At 42.8% G+C, this 18,021-nt stretch overlaps 2 protein-coding genes across 3 annotated transcripts; one reads left to right on the top strand and one right to left on the bottom strand.

Annotated features, from left to right (window-relative positions):
• Positions 1-224: 224 nt before the first annotated feature.
• Positions 225-10,283, bottom strand: LOC144512092 (deoxyhypusine synthase-like). 2 transcript variants are annotated; one of them, XM_078242658.1, is made up of 10 exons: positions 10,212-10,283; positions 8,601-8,794; positions 6,123-6,278; positions 5,793-5,914; positions 5,070-5,166; positions 3,235-3,321; positions 3,040-3,145; positions 2,858-2,961; positions 1,145-1,270; positions 225-435 (listed from the first exon to the last, which is right to left on the bottom strand). In XM_078242658.1, the coding sequence occupies exons 2-10, from the start codon at positions 8,787-8,789 to the stop codon at positions 340-342; spliced, it is 1,083 nt and encodes a 360-aa protein (XP_078098784.1). In that variant the 5' UTR covers positions 8,790-8,794; positions 10,212-10,283; the 3' UTR covers positions 225-339. The 2 variants fall into 2 exon arrangements, with proteins under 2 accessions (XP_078098784.1, XP_078098785.1); XM_078242659.1 differs by having other exon boundaries at positions 8,601-8,791; positions 10,212-10,265.
• Positions 10,284-13,399: 3,116 nt separating this feature from the next.
• Positions 13,400-17,381, top strand: LOC144512099 (uncharacterized). Its single transcript, XM_078242672.1, has 2 exons — positions 13,400-13,481; positions 13,594-17,381. The coding sequence occupies exon 2, from the start codon at positions 16,774-16,776 to the stop codon at positions 17,230-17,232; it is 459 nt and encodes a 152-aa protein (XP_078098798.1). The 5' UTR covers positions 13,400-13,481; positions 13,594-16,773; the 3' UTR covers positions 17,233-17,381.
• Positions 17,382-18,021: the final 640 nt, after the last annotated feature.

The following is an 18,021-nucleotide window of genomic DNA, read 5'->3' on the forward strand; positions in this document are numbered from 1 at the left end:
TGATAAAATCTTAAAATACATGAAAAAAAAGCTACCTTTTATTCCATTGTATTTAATTTGTTTTCTGTTACAGTTGTGTTCTTGAGGCCTACTTAGCCCACTTACTGTTTATTTTTTCTGCAATTCAATTGTGACTTCCACTTGCAATGGGAACTTATTGTAATAAATAAATTAGGAAAAAAATGTTTGAGTACAAAATTTGGAACAGTGAGTCAAGTTGTCAATTTTATTTATACAGCCCAGAATCATCTTTTTTGTGTCCAGCTGCTTGTTGTGTTTTTACAATGTGTAATATGACTGATTCCATCTGAAGCTTTGTAGTCCAGACTGACAATTTGTTTATTTGTTTTCCTTGCCAGCTGTCATCTTATTAGCATGGACTGCAAAGGTCTCTGCCACCAATAGGGGGAAAACGATGGAAGCATCTGCACACACCTGGAAAGACAGAAATGAGAAGCTGTGTATTAAAACATCAAAGTTTCAAGATGAGCCATGTTTTTTTCAATTGTGATGACAGAATAAATTAGCTTTAGAATACATAATCTCTGCTTTTGCTCTACACACAGAGATTGTGATTTAAAAAAAAAGAAATATAATACACTATTGCATTTGTGTTGAGCCAGAATAAAGATCTATTGGGCCAACGATTATTTAACAAATCCAGAACAGTGTATATTGTTTCTCTAACATTAAAATGTGGAACATAACTTTGACATTAGTATGTAATAGAGATGTTCCGATACCGATACCAGTATCGGTATCAGGAAGTACTGGAGTTCATGCACCGATCAGATACCACGTAATAAAGCCCTAAAGAAAATCTACGTTAAAGTAGTTTATTTATGTTCTTTTTCCGTTATAACTGACTGTCAAACTGCAGAATAACAGAAAGTTCTGTGGCGTTCATTGTTCATGTTTCACAAAGAGTTTAACCTGAGCCAGACCGACAACAAAGATAGAAATCATATCACATCCATACAGGGATAGTAGTATACAGTTGTTAAAACATAATAAAATATATGACACACTGGTATCGGATCGGTACTCGGTATCGGCCGATACGCAAGTTCAGGTATCGGAATCGGTATCGGGAAGCAAAAAATGGTATCGGGCCATCTCTAGTATGTAATACCATATCAAATACCTTCACAGGTTTAGCATCTACTTTGATCTTGCCCCAGGACACGGCCTCATCAGGAGTGCCCCCTGAGTCAGAACCATCAAACTCCTGAGCCGTGTTCACATATACTGCGTAGTCGGCTCCATTCCTCTGGAAGGAGACAAAGCATTGTATCATTAAGTGGTGGCACGGTGGAAGGCAGACCAATTGGCTTACAGTGCACTTTCAACTGCATTTCCTCCACAGCCTTTTGAAATATTGGAATTTTTGAGCACTCAAGAATCTCTCTATGGATGGGTCAAACAAACACAGAACTTGTGAACAACCAAAAAGTCAACATGTCATGGTGGTGTGTGTTTTTGTTTTTGGTGGGGTTTTTTTGTGTTTGTTTTTCCCCTGTTCCCTTTTCTGTTTCTCTCTCTGGCTGAGCTGGTCTCTCTAAGTAGGCACACCTGGAGTTTACCACCTGACACACAGAAGCCTGGTCAAGACTCCACTCCTGTGCCAGATTATCCAATTGCAAGCGGTATAGTGAAGTGGCTCTTCATTTTTGAAGTTTCTTTGTGCTCTCTAGTTTTTGTAGTTCATTTGAAAATTCAAGTTTCGTAGTCTTTTGTTTCTGCTTTTTACTCCTGGATTTACCTCTGTTTTCTCCATGTGCACAGCCTCCAGTGTACCAGTATTCTCCGGCTCCAGTGATTTTTCAGCACAGTCCACTTTCTTCATCTGCCACGTCAGCTAGCCCTCGGCTGCCACCACCCAAGTGACTTTTTGTTAAATAAACACCAATGAAACCATCCCTAGCTTTCGTCTCTGCACTTCGAGGTCCAAACTCAAAAACACAGACTTAACAGAATAATCTGGCCAGGATGGACCCCACAGAGACAGACGTTGGCTACTCAAGGCACCCGTGTTGGCAAACATGAGGGAGTCGTCTCTCTGGTCTCCAGTGGGGCTCCATCTGTGGCTCCAGCCACATCAGCTCCATCTGCGGTGCCCTCTGCTGCTTCCCCCAGAGTTTCCCGTGATCCATATATTCCCACCCCACCCAGGTATTCGGGTAAATTAGGGACATGTAGCCAGTTTTTACACCAGTGTTCCTAAGGTTGCTTTCACACCTGCCTTGTTTGGTTCGTTTAACACGAACCCTGGAGCGTTTGGTTGTTGGTGGAGTCAGCTCTCCGGTGCATCACTGCAAGACATTCTGCCTCTTGGTACACCCATCTACCCTGGGTGGAATATGCCTACAACTCCCTGGTCAGCTCCTCTACAGGTATGTCTCCATTTATGGCATCCATGAGCTTCCAACCTCCCCTCTTTCCAGTCCAGCAGAATGAGGTCGCTGTCCCCTCGGTTATACATTGACCTATTTTAACTTACTTTAGTTACGTAACTTACATATTTAACTGATCTTTTGATGAAGTAGTTTTGTTGCCTTAACAGTTTCTGCGGGGGATTTACCATGAGCACTGATTGGCTCGTGTTGCTGGAAATTTATAGGAATTGATAACGCCCGAAAAAGTATGCATCCCTTTTTGTAAGATATCATACATATCGTTGTATGATGGTATGTTGATCTGGATGAGCTGCCAAAATAATTAATACCAAAGTGTTCTGCTCTGAAAGACTTTTCTAGAAACAGCCTTTCCTCACACCCCTTTGAAAGAAAGTATCCACAAGTACAAAACATATCTTTGGCTCGGGACAACATCAAATTCAAAAATGCAGAATACTTACCCAAAAATTGGCATTGCATACTTGGTGTTTGGCTACACCTCCTCCCAGGATGATCATCCCTGTGCTGTTGGCAGCAATTGCGAGGCTGTTCAACTTTGAAATATCTGGAATCAAATGCATTGTGTAAGACCAACTTAAACCACAGAGACAAATTAATTAAGCAGAGATGAAGACTCTTTTACCTTCAACTATGTCCAGTCTCAAGCCCGGGTTTTCAGCTGAGAAGACAAAGAGTTCGTCTCCTATAGCGCCATCTGTCAGGGCAGGGCAGAACACCGGGATGTTATTCTGAAACAGACATCAGATCACAGCTCAGTAACAGCAAAATCACTCAACAGTTGCAGTTGTTCCCAGATCACTAGCATACCAGGCCTCACCTTGTAGGCCCAGTAGTAAACAGATTCAGAGTTGTTGATCTCCTTGCCCAGCCGATGGATCATGTTAGATGGAGTCCAGCAAACACCCTAACAGAAGTTGACGTAAAAAAAAAAAAAATCAGTAAGCTTAATGACAGGGCTAGAGTGAGAATCTTAACTTTGATAATAACAGTGATAACAATTCCTCCTTCAAAATGTTCAATAATGGTTGGAATTTAGAACTCTGCCTTGTAGAGTCTAATGCAAGATTGATTTGATAAAGTTTCAATCATTTCAGGAAAAATGTAGTTATCAAAAAGATATCTGAGTTATTCTGAGTATTTGAACTAGTATTTTATGAACTTGCAGTAGAGCTGGGTGATATGGCCAAAATGTTCTATCCCGATATGGATCATTTCATATATATATCACAGTATAGCATTGTAGCATGAAGAACCTTTTGATTAACCCCTAAACTGAGAGAGGCAGTTACCAACGCCAAGAGGACTGGAATTTCAATTTTACAACCTGAAATCTGCTAAATAATTTTATATTCCACAGGACAAAACTGGAGACCCTAATCTTGAACAAACACACTGATGTTTATATTTCAAGTAACATGGAGCTGTTAGTTCTCCAAATGTCTGGTCCAAGGAGGACACAAACAGGACAGCTCTCTCTCACAAATACCCTGCAGTGAGTAGAGGCTTTTGCCTGAAACACGGTCAAAAATCTCTCTTCTCCTCAGAAAGGAAGACAAAGGTGGACAGTTTATCGCAAGCTGGCCGTTAGGCACATGTACTATCCTTAATGGATCCATCAAGTTCGGATGAATTGCTGAAGTAGCTTGCAAAAGACTTAATAGAAACTTGTCCATGATTTAACAAGGACATTCTGCTAACCGCTCCCAACTAGCCTAAAGTCGGAGCTGATTAAAGAACCAGTGCCAACACTCGGTCATTTACCGCACATGGGAGACAACCAGCTGATGAAACAAGGTTCCGACTGTCTCCATCCACCCATCTATCCACCCATTTGAGTAGGTCAGAACTTTCGTTTGCCTGTGAATCAGGTTTGATGCTCTAGGTTGTGTAGGGAAGATATAGCAATAGGGCCTTCAGACATTAATCTCCCGTAGACAAGCCGCTGCAGATTTGTCTCATTCTGCATATCGGTTGCTTCATTCATTGTTTGCCATTAATATGTTGATTCTGTTAGTTCCCATCATTCCTTTCTTTCATTCATTTATCCTTATTCTGATTTAGTAGTGTCTATTCTTAGGTAGATAAATCCTTCATTTATAAAGAACCTGATAATGTGAGTTGGTGAATATGAAGTATTAATAAGCCACTGTACACCGAGATATGTATGGGGTGCCAAATGTAAAAAATGTAGATACAATTTTATAGTTGATATATTTTGATTATTTAGCTCACTATCCTCACATTTAGATTTTTTTCTCACATTTAAGACAAAAATGTGTGTAAAACATTGCAATTGTCAACAATATGTTTATAAACATTAAACATTTAAACATAAGTAAAATAAAAAGTTAAATGTTAAATCTAAATGTTAAATCAAAGTAATTCAGGAGTTCCTCAAAAGTGCTCCTTCCACCACCCTATTACCTCCTCAGTTGAGGTCAATAGAGTCCCATCCTTACTGCATACAGCTATACAGCTCCTCCTGAGGTGGCGAACAGTTGTTCATACGCTAGACGATTTTATATGATTTTAACAATATACAGTATACGGTTTTACGGTCTTACGGTCCCAACCCTAACTTGCAGCAATTCTCCCTGCATTTTAGAACTTTTTAGGAAAAAAGTTAAAATGTTAAATATAGACTCCACACACCTGAGTGTTCTGCTCCAGCAGCATCTGCTTCAAGATCGGAGGCATCCATTTGTGAAACTTAACATAGTTTTCTTGGGGGATCAGAGTGTTTCCAGCCCTGCAGCCAAATGACAGACACTGAATTGAATGTTCCTCTAAATTATGCTACAAGTCCAAAAAAACACAACTATTCAGTTAACTATCACAGCAAATCCTTGCAATTGAGAAACTGGATTTATGATCTATTGGCCATTATCAATTATTTAAAAAAGTCTGATACTTTTTCTGTCCATCCACTTTTTAATCAAAAGCAGGGTTGGTAACTTTTTCCAATATACACTTTTTTATATATATTATTTGGAATGGTCTTTACACCCAGGCAGAAATAAATAACTTGGGGCTCTAAAAAAGGAACGAAAAAGATATGTCATCTGTAGCTGCTGGAATCCTGTGCAGTCCACTTGGGAAAAACCAATGACATGTCTCCTTGCTCTCTGCGAGTAATCTACCCCTCCCTGAGCCATTGCCCATCATCATCGTTATGTACTGCAAGTCTACTACCACTCCCAAGGAGATGCTACTTTCAAAGCTTTTCACCAACCGTGCCTTTAATATGTGGTTTTTCAGTTCTAAGGTTGTTAAAGGAATTTAGGTAGTTCACTTCTTTCTTGAAATCATTCTCTATTCTGTTTACAGCCACATTTTCAAGGTGTCATGTCCTGTTAATCTGACATGTTCTCTGACCTGTTATGGCCTTTTTCGTACAGATCCTTGCCAGACATAGTAAAGTCGCCAATGTAAGCCGGGCTGAAACACTTCATCAGATCCTCCTCTATACCTCCAGCTGTGGTCACTAAGACATCCACCTACAGAGAAAGAATACAATATGTATCAGGGGCTGCAGCTAACGATTAGTTTCATTATTGATTAATCTTCTTAACTAATTAATTAATCATGTAGTGTATAAAATAGTAAAAATACTGTATATATAGGCTATATCAAAGAGATTTATTTTAATATCTAGAAAACTATGAAAACCTGGTGCTAATGCTTCGTAGTTGAGGAGGGTTGTACCATTTTGTGTTCTGCGAGGTAGCGGATAGTCTCCCTGAGTCCGCTGCTGATGAGGTTTGAGGTGTAACCAAGGAAGATGGTGCAGCTCATCAGGCAGGGGCAGGTTGATGGGTCTTCATCAACACCTCCCTCCACCGGTTGCTGACGCCTCTCAATCTGTGCAGGGGATTAAAAAGGCTGATGAAACTAGAAAAAACAGTCATTAATCCAGCTGCTTCTATATGCACTGTTACCAATAAATAACTAAGGGTTAATTCCCAGTGTCCATTGTCAGGAATTAATGGAAGATGGAAGCGGCGTGAACCGTCTGATGCTGCTTATACCATGGTGACTCGCCAAATAAAATGTTTTAAATGAGTTTTACAATCAAAGTCCCAGGGTACACCGGAGGGTTTGACTTATACCTGGATCAATCAAGCCCATCTCGTTAGGTTCTTATCACACACAATGAGTAAATATAATTTCACAGTATGTTTAACAACAAGACAAAAAGCTAGCTATCCAGCCATGTCATTGTCCCCAAAACAATATAAAAACATTCACGATGGAATGTACGGTGGCCGACAGGTGCAAACGCTCAGCAAATTAAGAAAACATTTTCATTAATTTGACAGCACCTGCCCAGCATTTAGCAAACGTGTTGCAAATACAACACAACACAACCAAATACACAAACGTGCTGCAAACCCCCAAAACAAATGCAACAGAAAAACGCTGCATCCAGTTTACACAACGGAAGGCGAGGTTATGTCAGAGAGAGTGGATATTTTGTTTTCCTTATTTTTTTACTATATTTTTAATAAGTGTTTTCTTTTCAGTAACATATATGGGCTTTAAACTAGTGTTAGCTAGCAAGCTCTTGTAGATTTCAGTCTCTAACACGGTAGCTACGTAAACCTGTTGCTCTTTTATAATACTGTAAAAGACTAGGGCCAAATGTTAAAATTAATATGCACCTTTTTAAAATCGCCTCTCTCTCTCTGTCTCTCCATGAGGTCGAAAAAAATCAAGCTGTTCCACCTAGAGGTCTGGAGAACTTCCATTGTGTAAACTAGATGCAGCGTTTTTTTGTTGCATTTGCTTTCGGGGTTTGTGTGCTTTTTTCTGTATTTGCAGCGTATTAATATATTTGCTTGTATTTTGTCTATTTGCATGTTGTTTTTTTTTGTTGCAGTGCGTTTGCATCGGCTACCGTAGGAATGATTCACCATGTGTAACGGACTGTCACTAAAGTAGTGATCTGAACAGCCAATGGGATAAGAGATGATCGCTGTGAAACAAAGTCAGTTCAGAGGGGCAGTGTCGAGTGTAACGTACTTCTTGCAGCTTGTGTGTTAGCGCCATTTTGTGGTGTTCAGAGACAAGGCACTGAAGGACAACACTCAAAGTTGGAAATAACAGATTCACATTTTCTGTTTCTTTTAAAGCTATAGTGCTTAGGTCAGTGATCACGCACCACCCTCACCCCTCCTCCACACAGTTGCTAGTAGCGTTTAAACCGTCAAATCCAGGAGGACACAGAGGATTTAAAAAAAACATGATGACTCTTCAGAAGAGGTAATTATCTTGTAATTTTTTTGTCCTCTTCTTCTCCCAAAGGTGACGTAAAATGCATCACACTTCTGCATGTGTCGCTGGACTACACTTTCTTTGTAAACATAGCCATACTGAGAAATACAGAGTTTTGATAAGTTGATAGACTTAATTATCTTTGTATCAATGTAACATACGTGTATTTCCCTGTCCCTACAGTTTCTGAGTGCCAAAGGTGGGGGTGTTGGTGCCCCTGGTGGTTGTGTCTCCCTCCTTTGTGCTGTGTCCTCAACCACATTTTTTTTGGTTGAGTTATCACCACTGTGTGTTTGTGTGTGTGTGTCCACGTGTGATTGGGGTGACTCTTCCCTGAGACCCCGCTTCCCATTAACTCCTCTCCCTAGGACTCTCCCCTTAACCCTGAATGAATGAGTGAATGTTATTTTATTGTTATTATTGCAAATGGTTCATTTTAGTGACTGTATAATAAAGTAATTGTCTTTAAAATGGAACCACGTCCTCCTGCTTTGTGTACAATCAAACCTGTATGCTTTTCTACTGTTTTGGTATAGTCATTCACAATTACAATTCTATTGTCTGGGTGAGATCCCCAGAGTGGCGTTGTCGGTCTCTTCTTTATTTCTAAGGGTCTTTCAGAGCCCACCATCCCATCCTCATCGCCACAATCAATCTAAAATAGTTGCGCACTGGTGCATTCATTTAGAACAGTCAGTTTCACCGGAACTCCATTAGTAGATGTCCTATATCCCTTTTTTATGGACATCCTGCAGCCAATCAGAATTAAGTATTCACCCAGGCCATGGGTCAAGCAATGTCTTTAGATCCAATGATTCTTGTAGCATCAAAGCTAAAAAATAAATGTTAACTAAGACGAAAGGAGCATGGGCATTCACCGAAGTTGTCCCTTTGTACCACCTATCTCACCATTGCGTTGATCTTCTGGATAGCCAATCCAACTTTAGTGGCCTGCAAGCCTGTGGTAAGGTAAGCCTTCAGCAGGGCGCGGTAGTCCACTCCCTGGTTGAAGTCGTAGCCCTGGACCTTTGGTGTATCCTCTGGTATTGGGGCGGTTTTCCTGAGATCCCCAACTATTGGGTGGTTATGGTGTGCCATATCTTCTGAAAGAACAAAAAGATAAACTGTCATTACTGTTACACAACAGTCATCAATGCTTATCACGCAGTCCCCTGCGCTGCACTGGGAAACTCAGACCATGCCATGGTCCACCTGATTCCCTCATACAGGCAGAAACTAACTTTCTTGTGAGAAACTTGTTGTGAGGATATCTAAGAAGTGGACCAGTGAAGCTGGGGCGGACCTTCAGGCATGTTTGGAAGTACAGATTGGGATGTTTTCAGGACTAACAACAGCTTGGACGAGTACACAGAGGTTGTGACCTCATACATAGTTTCTGTGAGGACAGCTTGCACACCAACACGCACCACTAAGAGGTTCAATAATGACAAGCCCTGGTTTACAGCCAAACTTAGACAGCTAAGGTTGGTGAAGGAAGAGACGTTCAGGAGTGGAGACAGAGACTGGTTTAGGGAGTCAAAATACAGGTTTAGAAAGGCAGTGACAAATGCTTCAAAACTCTGAGAAACAGTTCTCAATGACTCAATTTCTGGAGGGGGCTCAGACAAATAACAAGTTAAATAAAATATCTACACTCGGCTAATTGAACGCAAATGAGCTATTTTCCATTAAGGGAAATTAAGCAGCCTACAGTACATGAATGGGGCAAAGAGACATATATGCAATTTAGAATCTGAATTGTCATACATAGGCTTAGCCAGATGGGAGGGCCCACAAAGATACTGTACTAGAATGAATAGCTGTGGATGCAGGGAAGGGCACACAGAGAAGGCTTACTGTATGTACAGAGACCAGAACTTTGTGCTATGGCCCTGCGTGCCAGACCAGTCCTATGTCAACTACAGTTAGCTGACTCTTTAACTCAGCAAAGCCATTGGAAACTGGTAAACAGCCTGGTTTGGCCAAACTAAGGTTACAAAATCTGCATACCAGCATGTCTTAAGCAACTTAATTCACATGTTACATTTTGTTTGATTAATCCATACAAAAAGTGTAAAAAAAGCAATTCTCCATTTAACTCATGGTTATGTGCAGGACTACTTCTTGGCTCTGAGCTGTTGCCAAGCAACCAACAGAGACTCCAGGAATTTGATTCCATAACAACCTCACTTTTATTTTTTATTTACACTACTTTGACTTCACTTAATTTAACAAAAAAAATCTGATTGTACCATCAAATATTGCAGTCATGAAGAACCTTTACCACAATATCTCAATATAGTACAACAGAAATAGAGAATAAAATACCAAATAAAAGTAAAAGTGGTAGTAAGCACTACTTACTAGGCTACACCATCACATAATAGCATAATAGCTTCCATGGGCATTTGTCAAAAAGGGTCTATGAAAGAAGGTGACATGACATTTAGTAATATTTTTATTTTACACTGAGCACAGATTTACACTAATAGGTCTCTGTCATGCAGGTTGTAACATTACCTGTTCAGTTTGCTGACGGATGGTCTCTTATGGATGTTGGCCTGTCCTTTGGATGTTACTCAGTTAATACACCCTAACCAAAGTATTTATAAGTGAAGACCTGCTGATCCTGCTGAGCAGCTAGGTACTCCACAGCTGCTATAGGCCCTTTTCTCAGGTGTCTTCCAACAGGCCCTAAACAATCATAGTAATTAAGCCACTCTCTTAAAAGAAAATTGTAGATCTACTAGTCTGACTGGAAAACTGGGTTGGACTTTCTTGCACAGTAGGAAACTGGTTAAATTCTACTTAAAAACAGGGACTTCTTTGTGTCTAGGTCATTACACATCTACACGACATGCAGTGTTTGCTTCAACTGGCTCAGATGATAGAAAATCAACAAAATAAGTCATAATTATGCAGACGACACACAAATTAACAGAACTATATCACTATGGTCCAAAACAAGTGCTGAGTAATGCATTAAACAAATCAATGATCGGACGTGACAGAACTTTCTTCAATTTAACATCGTCAAAACTGAGGTAATTGTTTTTGGAGCCAAAGAGGAACAAACAAAAGTCAGCTTTAAATCAGTAATGTTACAAACCACAGACAAAGCCAGAAATCGTGGTGTATATGGAGTCAAACCTACATTTCATTTAATTTCATGGCTTTTATTTAATCATGTAGTCGTTCATTTCTAAAGGATATTTACACCAGGCCATCACTGAGAGGCTCAGGAGGAGCTTCTACCCTCAGGCCACTAAGATCTTAAATGAGGACAGTGCCTAAGACATTAGGAAAGGCTCTCTCAATTCAACAGACTGTCCTTCAACCAGTTACTTATCACAAAGGTCAAGGTCAAGGAGTCTTTATTATCCCTGAGGGGAAATTCGTTGTGCAGCAATAGAATGCAACATAAACAACACATAAGCCATACAAACAACAGACACTATCAATAGAGGACACAAATAGATACATACTACACAGAAGTCCACGTCTCACATTGAGTTATTAACAAACCCTATAGCAGCAGGAACAAAAGAGTTTCTGTGTCTGTTTGTCCTGCATTTAGGCAGACAGAATCTGCTGCCAGACGGCAACAACATGAAGTAGCTGTTCAGGGGGGTGCTTATATCAGCCAGGACTGACTGGGCCTTCTTCAGGTGGGGGCTTATATCAGCCAGGACTGACTGGGCCTTCTTCAGGGGGTGGCTTATATCAGCCAGGACTGACTGGGCCTTCTTCAGGGGGTGGCTTATATCAGCCAGGACTGACTGGGCCTTCTTCAGGTGGGGGCTTATATCAGCCAGGACTGGCTGGGCCTTCTTCAGGTGGGTGCTTATATCAGCCAGGACTGACTGGGCCTTCTTCAGGTGGGGGCTTATATCAGCCAGGACTGACTGGGCCTTCTTCAGGGGGTGGCTTATATCAGCCAGGACTGACTGGGCCTTCTTCAGGTGGGGGCTTATATCAGCCAGGACTGACTGGGCCTTCTTCAGGGGGGCTTATATCAGCCAGGACTGGCTGGGCCTTCTTCAGGTGGGGGCTTATATCAGCCAGGACTGGCTGGGCCTTCTTCAGGTGGGGGCTTATATCAGCCAGGACTGGCTGGGCCTTCTTCAAGGTCTTTGTCTCATATAGCGATTTTAAGTCAGTCAGAGAGTTGTGGGAAATTTTCCCACACACTTTAGTTATGTATTGCAGCCTGTTTTTGTTTTTAAGAGTGAGGGACCCAAACCAGCTCACAAAGGCAAAAGAAAGAATAGTTTCAATAAAACAACAATAAAACATCCTCATAAAGGTCTTATCGACATTAAAATTGCGATGTTTACGATACAAAAACATGCGCTGGTGTGATTTTTTACAGACAGCGTCAACTTGAGGCTCGAAGGTGAGTTTGTCGTCTATTATAATACCGAGGTATTTGTATTGCTTCACTACTTCGATAGCTTGATCGTTAATAAGGGTGGGAGAGAGGGTGGGGGGATTCTTCCTAAAGTCGATCAGCATTTCTTTAGTTTTTGCGACACTATTACCGAGTCGTCAGCGAACTTAATGATATGACTCCTGGTGTGCTGGCTTTGGCATGCATTTGTATATAAAATAAATAAGATCGCAAAGTAGGATGGTTTGGGCTGTCCAGTTCATCAAGATTTTTATTTTTGCTGAGAGGCATCCCAGCATGAAAAGACAGTTTGCAGTGGAGTTTGTTAGTTTATTGTTTACTGCCCCTGTGGGGAAGTTAGGTTGCAGCAGGAATCACAAGGAATGTTTGACAAGAAAAGACACGAAAACAAGACAACAGTGACCCTCATTTTAGACATGTTTAGACAAATGAGCGTAATGCTTCAAATGTTTGGTCCAGCACAGATGAAGAATTCCTAAACAAGCTTAGACCAAATAATTTGCACTTTTGGGCTCCCACAACAGATGCTCCCACAAGGATTTTGAAAAGTCTTGAATGAATGCTTTATTTCAAACATGTTTAAAATAATACAATAAAAACTACAAGAAGAAAAACAATAACAAAATATGAATTTAACATGTCAGAAAAGGAATAGGAAGAAGCAGAAGCTTATTTAATCACTATATAATCAATCATTCATTTATTTATTTATATCATATATATTTAACCCATTCTTTACAATTTCCTACATATGTATATTTTCACACCAAAAAAAGAAAACATACATACAGTATTTACATATGTATACAGTATATCTACCATAAAAAAATAAAGAATGTAATTAAACAAATAAATAAATAATCTGTGAAAACCATATTTTTGTACTGTTTTTTAAACTGGCTCATGCTTGGACATTGCTTTAAGATAATAATAATAATAATAATAATAATAATAATAATAATAATAATAATAATACATTTTATTTAAAGGTTATTCTCGGCACTCAAGGACACCGTACAGGGATACATACAGACATTTAAAAACAGCAAAAATAAGAATACAACAACAATAATAACAACAGAAAGAGGCAGAGCAATTTACATTAAGTGGAATAGGCAGTTTTAAACAGATGTTATGGGCAGCTCTCTCTCTCTCTCCGCCCTGTTTTGGGTGTTTTTGTTCTGTTTGTCTGTGTGTCTCTGTGTGTATCTGTGTTTTTCCACCTGGAGTGCTGGAGGTGTGTTCAGAGGAAAGTAGGTCAGGGCGTGGCCTAATCAACACTGCACAGCCGTTCCTCACAGCTGCAGCTCATCTCCAAGATTCATTCCAGCAATACTTAAACCCGGGCTGATCACCTCTTCGTTATCTACACCCATGTGGTAACTTGGCTCGGAGTTCTCTGTTTATTCAAGTTGTGTCCGTGTTGTCTTGTGCTCCCTAGCTTTTGTCTTTGTTCCCCTGAGCTCATACTTACCCTGTGTTTCTGTCCAGTGACCGCTCAGACCTGCTGCCTCCTCCGCTGTGCCTACAAGCTTCCAGCCTCACCCTCCACCTGTGGAAACTACTGGGAACTCTTCCCTGCCTGTCCGCCTCGAGTCTTGTACAACCTGGATCCTTCCCCCTCGGCTCGCCTCGTTACTCGGACCAGCCAGGAGATTCCCCGCTCAGACAAAATCCACTCTGTATCTCTGAGTACCATTTTTCTTCATTAAACCCTTTTACAAACTGATTTCATTGTCTGTGTGTGAAATCTCTGCGTTCTGGGTCAGAACAAGCCCCTAACAGAACGAACTGGCCATGGACCCTGCAGAGATTTCACAGTTCCCAGACGAAGACGGCATTTTTCGAGCCATTAAAAATCAAGGAGCTCTGTTAGGACAACACGACCAGTTAATCCATAAATTACTGGAAACCAACCAACAATTATTCAATCAAGTAACTCGGCTGTCTTCTCAAATTACAACTGTCTTCCCAGTACTCCTAGTGCTCCACCCCTACCTGCTCCTCCTCCCACTCAGTCAGCGTCCTCTGCCATGGAATCTGCGCCATTCTTCCGGGAACCCCCTGTGACATCTCCTGAACCGTTCTCTGGGGAATTGAACAAGTTACTCCGCAGGCAGGTGAATGCCTGTACTGTGGCAACTCCTCCCATTTTCTCGCTAATTGTCCTATACGCCCAAAAGAGGAGGCTCGTTACTGAGAGTGGGTACACTAGCGAGTCCCATTCCTGTAACTGAGCCCACATCCCCTCGTCTGTCGCTCCCTGCAACTCTCCAATTGGGTACGCTGTCACTACCGTTATCCGCCCTTATTGATTCAGAGGCAGAAGATAACTTCATTGACTTTAATCTGGCTAAGCAGGCTGACATTCTCCTCGAATCACTCCCATCCCCTCCCCTATCAATGTCACAACCATTGACAGTCAGCTACTGGCTAAAGTTACGCAACAAACCATCCCAGTTATACTTGTTCTCTCCGGTAACCATCGAGAGGAAATCACTTTTAAAGTAGTGTCAGCTTCCTCATCCCCTCTCATTCTCGGGTTTTCCATGGCTCAGGTTACACAACCCTCAAATAGACTGGCAACACAAAACAGCAGTTTTTGTCATTCCTCGTGTCTTGGTTCAGCTATTCCTCCCAACGTGAACACCCCTTATGTATCAGAGAAACTGCCGATCTGTCATCAGTTCCCAAAGAATATCTGGATTTAGCGGAAGTGTTCAGCAAGGAGAAAGCATTATCTCTGCCACCCCATAGACCCTATGACTGTGAGATTGAGTTGTTTCCAGGAGCTCCCTTGCCTGCTAGCTGACTCTACAACTTGTCCAGACCTGAGAGAGAGGCTATGGAGAAATATATCGGATCATTCGTCCATCATCACCTGTGGGGGCGGGGGTTCTTCTTTGTGGACAAGAAGGACAAGACGCTGCGCCCCTGAATAGACTTTTTTGCGGCCTGAACAACGTTACTGTAAAAAATAAATTGTCATGATTGTGATGTTCTGTTTCCTGTTGTCTTGTCTCCCTTGTCCTATCTACTTTACTTCCTGTCTTTTGTTTTCCCGCCTGTTTGATTGTTCTGCCCTGATTTGTTTCACCTGTTGTGTCTCCTGTTTCTTGTTAGTCCTTGTTAACCTGTGTATTTAGTATCTGTTTTGTCTTTGTCTTGTGTGGGAGCATTACGTTTCTGTTGCTGTTCATTCTGTTTGCAGTGTATTCTGTTGCTGTGTGTTCAGTGTCTGGAGTCTACCTTTCGTCTCTGAGTTCCGGTTTTTGAGGTTCTGTTTGTTATGGAATTAGTTTTTGCCTGTTGCTTTCTGGATGCTTTTGGTATGTACTTCATTTTTGTTTAATAAATCATCTAAACTGCATTTGGGTCCAAGCCATTTCTGTCAGACCGTGACAGAATGCTCCCACCAAACATGATGAAACAGATGATTTCTGATGAACTTCATGACCTTATGTGTAAACTTATGGAACTCAAAGCCTGGTGAAGGAAGGCTAACGATGATTGCCAGAAGGAGGCAATTTTGGCATTGGCTCGTAAGAAGGTTTTGGGAAAAACCTTGGTTAAAGGACTCTATTCCTAACTAGGTTACAAGCTTCATTTTTGCTCCAGCTCCTCCACTTACTAAACGATTGTGTTCAATCAAACCTGTTAACTCCACCAATGTTTCACTCAATCACGTACCAGCTCCTCATCAGATTCCAAGTCAGCTAGCACCCACTAGCCTGCCTGCTTCTAGGCATGCTACCATTGTGGCTACAGGTTCTCTGTCTTTGACCCCGCCTACCCCTTTGCCTGCTTCTCCCAGTCAGGAAGTTTCTCCACCTGGAGGAAAGCCAGAGACTTATATGACTTTGTTCCAGTACCTAGCTAAATGTGCTAGACGGACTGAGGAGGCCGAAGCCGCTAGATTACTAGCTGGTGATCTACGGTCCAGTTCGCCTTCATGCAGCTCCCTTGAGCAGTCTTTTGACTGGGGACCCGTCTGGCCATATTTTCTGGGAACCGTGGAGGCCGCAAGAGAGGACGTGGTCGACATGGTCCCCGACGCCATGCACTGGTTCAACCGCTCTCCAGTGGACCTGAGTCCGAGTTGTCCAATGGACCTGAGCCCGTGCTCTCTAACGTTGCCGAGCAGCCTTCCAGAACCTCCGCAGACGTCCAGCCGTCGAGTCTTCCAGAGCCAGAGTGGACCGTTCTACCAGAGTCGTTGCTGACCGCTCTCCCAGAGTCTAGGTCGACTGACCTCCCAGCGACTTTGTCGGTCTCCAACACCCCAGTGACTTTGCTCGGTTGCGGCGTTCCTGGGACTGTCCCTGAGATTGCCCCAGTGACTATGCCCTTTCCCGGTACCCCTGAGACTTCGCCCGTCTCCAGCATCCCTGAGACTTTGCTTTTGTTGGCGGTCCAGCCGACTCCTGTCCCTCGTGTTTTGTCGGCGGTCCGGCCGACTTCTGCTCCAGTTACCCTGTCGGTGGAGTTGCCGACTTCTGATTCTGTTGCCTGTTCCTGTTGCCTTGTTGGCGGATCCGCCTACTCCCGTTCCTGTTACCTTGTTGGCAGACATTAGCCCAGCTGACCCGTCGCCTGTCTTCAGCTCGGCTGACCCATCGCCTGCCTGGCCCACAGAGGGGTTTAGTCTGCGATGGCCCGCCAGGTCTCCTGATGGATTCAGCCTTAACCGTCCTGCTTGTCCGCCTGAGGGATGCTGCCTTAGCGGGCGGCCTCCTGATGGTTTTCGCCTTCGCGGCCGGCCTCCTGAGGGGTTTCGCCTTCGCGGCCGGCCTCCTGAGGGGTTTCGCCTTCGCCGCCGGCCTTCAGAAGGGATTCGCTTTCGCCGCCGGCCGCCTGATGGGTTCTGCCTTCGCCGCCGGACGCCTGAAGGACATCGCTTTTGCCGCCGGCCGCCAGAGGGACACCTCCTTTTCCGCCGGCCGCCTGAAGGGTTCTGCCTTCGCCACCGACCACCAGAGGGACACCGCTTTCACCACTGACCGCCAGAGGGGTCCCATCTGTGCTGTGCCTCTCTGTTCCCTGTCCCGAGTGGTCCCTCTGCTTCCCCTAGTGGCCCTCAGTTTCCCCCAGGCCTCTTTGCCCACTAGTTTCCCGTGCCCTAGTGCCTAGCAGCTCTGTCCCCAGTTCCCAAGTGCCCACGGTCCCCAGTTCCCACTATCCTCTGTTCTCTAGCCCTGTTTGACTTTTTTGTTCCTCCGTTCGTCCCTCCTCCGGTCCCCCTCTGCCCTCTCTGGGTTGACTTTTGTTCGGTTTTTGGTTTTGGACGTCTGGGATCCGTCCCATGGAGGGGGGGTACTGTCATGATTGTGATGTTCTGTTTCCTGTTTTATTTTGAAGTCTATCTTGTCTCCCTTGTCCTATCTACTTTACTTCCTGTCTTTTGTTTTCCCGCCTGTTTGATTGTTCTGCCCTGATTTGTTTCACCTGTTGTGTCTCCTTGTTCTAGTCCTTGTTAACCTGTGTATTTAGTATCTGTGTTGTCTTTGTCTTGTGTGGGAGCATTACGTTTCTGTTGCTGTTCATTCTGTTTGCCGTGTATTCTGTTGCTGTGTGTTCTGTGAGTGTGTTCGTGGCTGGAGTCTACCTTTCGTCTCTGAGTTCCGGTTTTTGAGATCCTGTTCTGTTTGTTCTGGAATTAGTTTTTGCCTGTTGCTTTCTGGACACTTTTGGTATGTACTTCATTTTTGTTTATTAAATCATCTAAACTGCATTTGGGTCGAAGCCATTCCTGACAGACTGTGACATAAATATCCTTTGCCACTAATCAATTCTGCTTTTGAACCACTTCAGGGCACCACTGTCTTCTCTAAACTGGATCTGCGCAATGCATCTCGTAAGGATTCGGCAAGGAGATGAGTGGAAAACAGCCTTCAATACACCACTTGGACACTTTGAATA

Source organism: Sander vitreus, chromosome 23 (genome assembly GCF_031162955.1).
Source record: "Sander vitreus isolate 19-12246 chromosome 23, sanVit1, whole genome shotgun sequence".
NCBI lineage: Eukaryota > Metazoa > Chordata > Actinopteri > Perciformes > Percidae > Sander > Sander vitreus.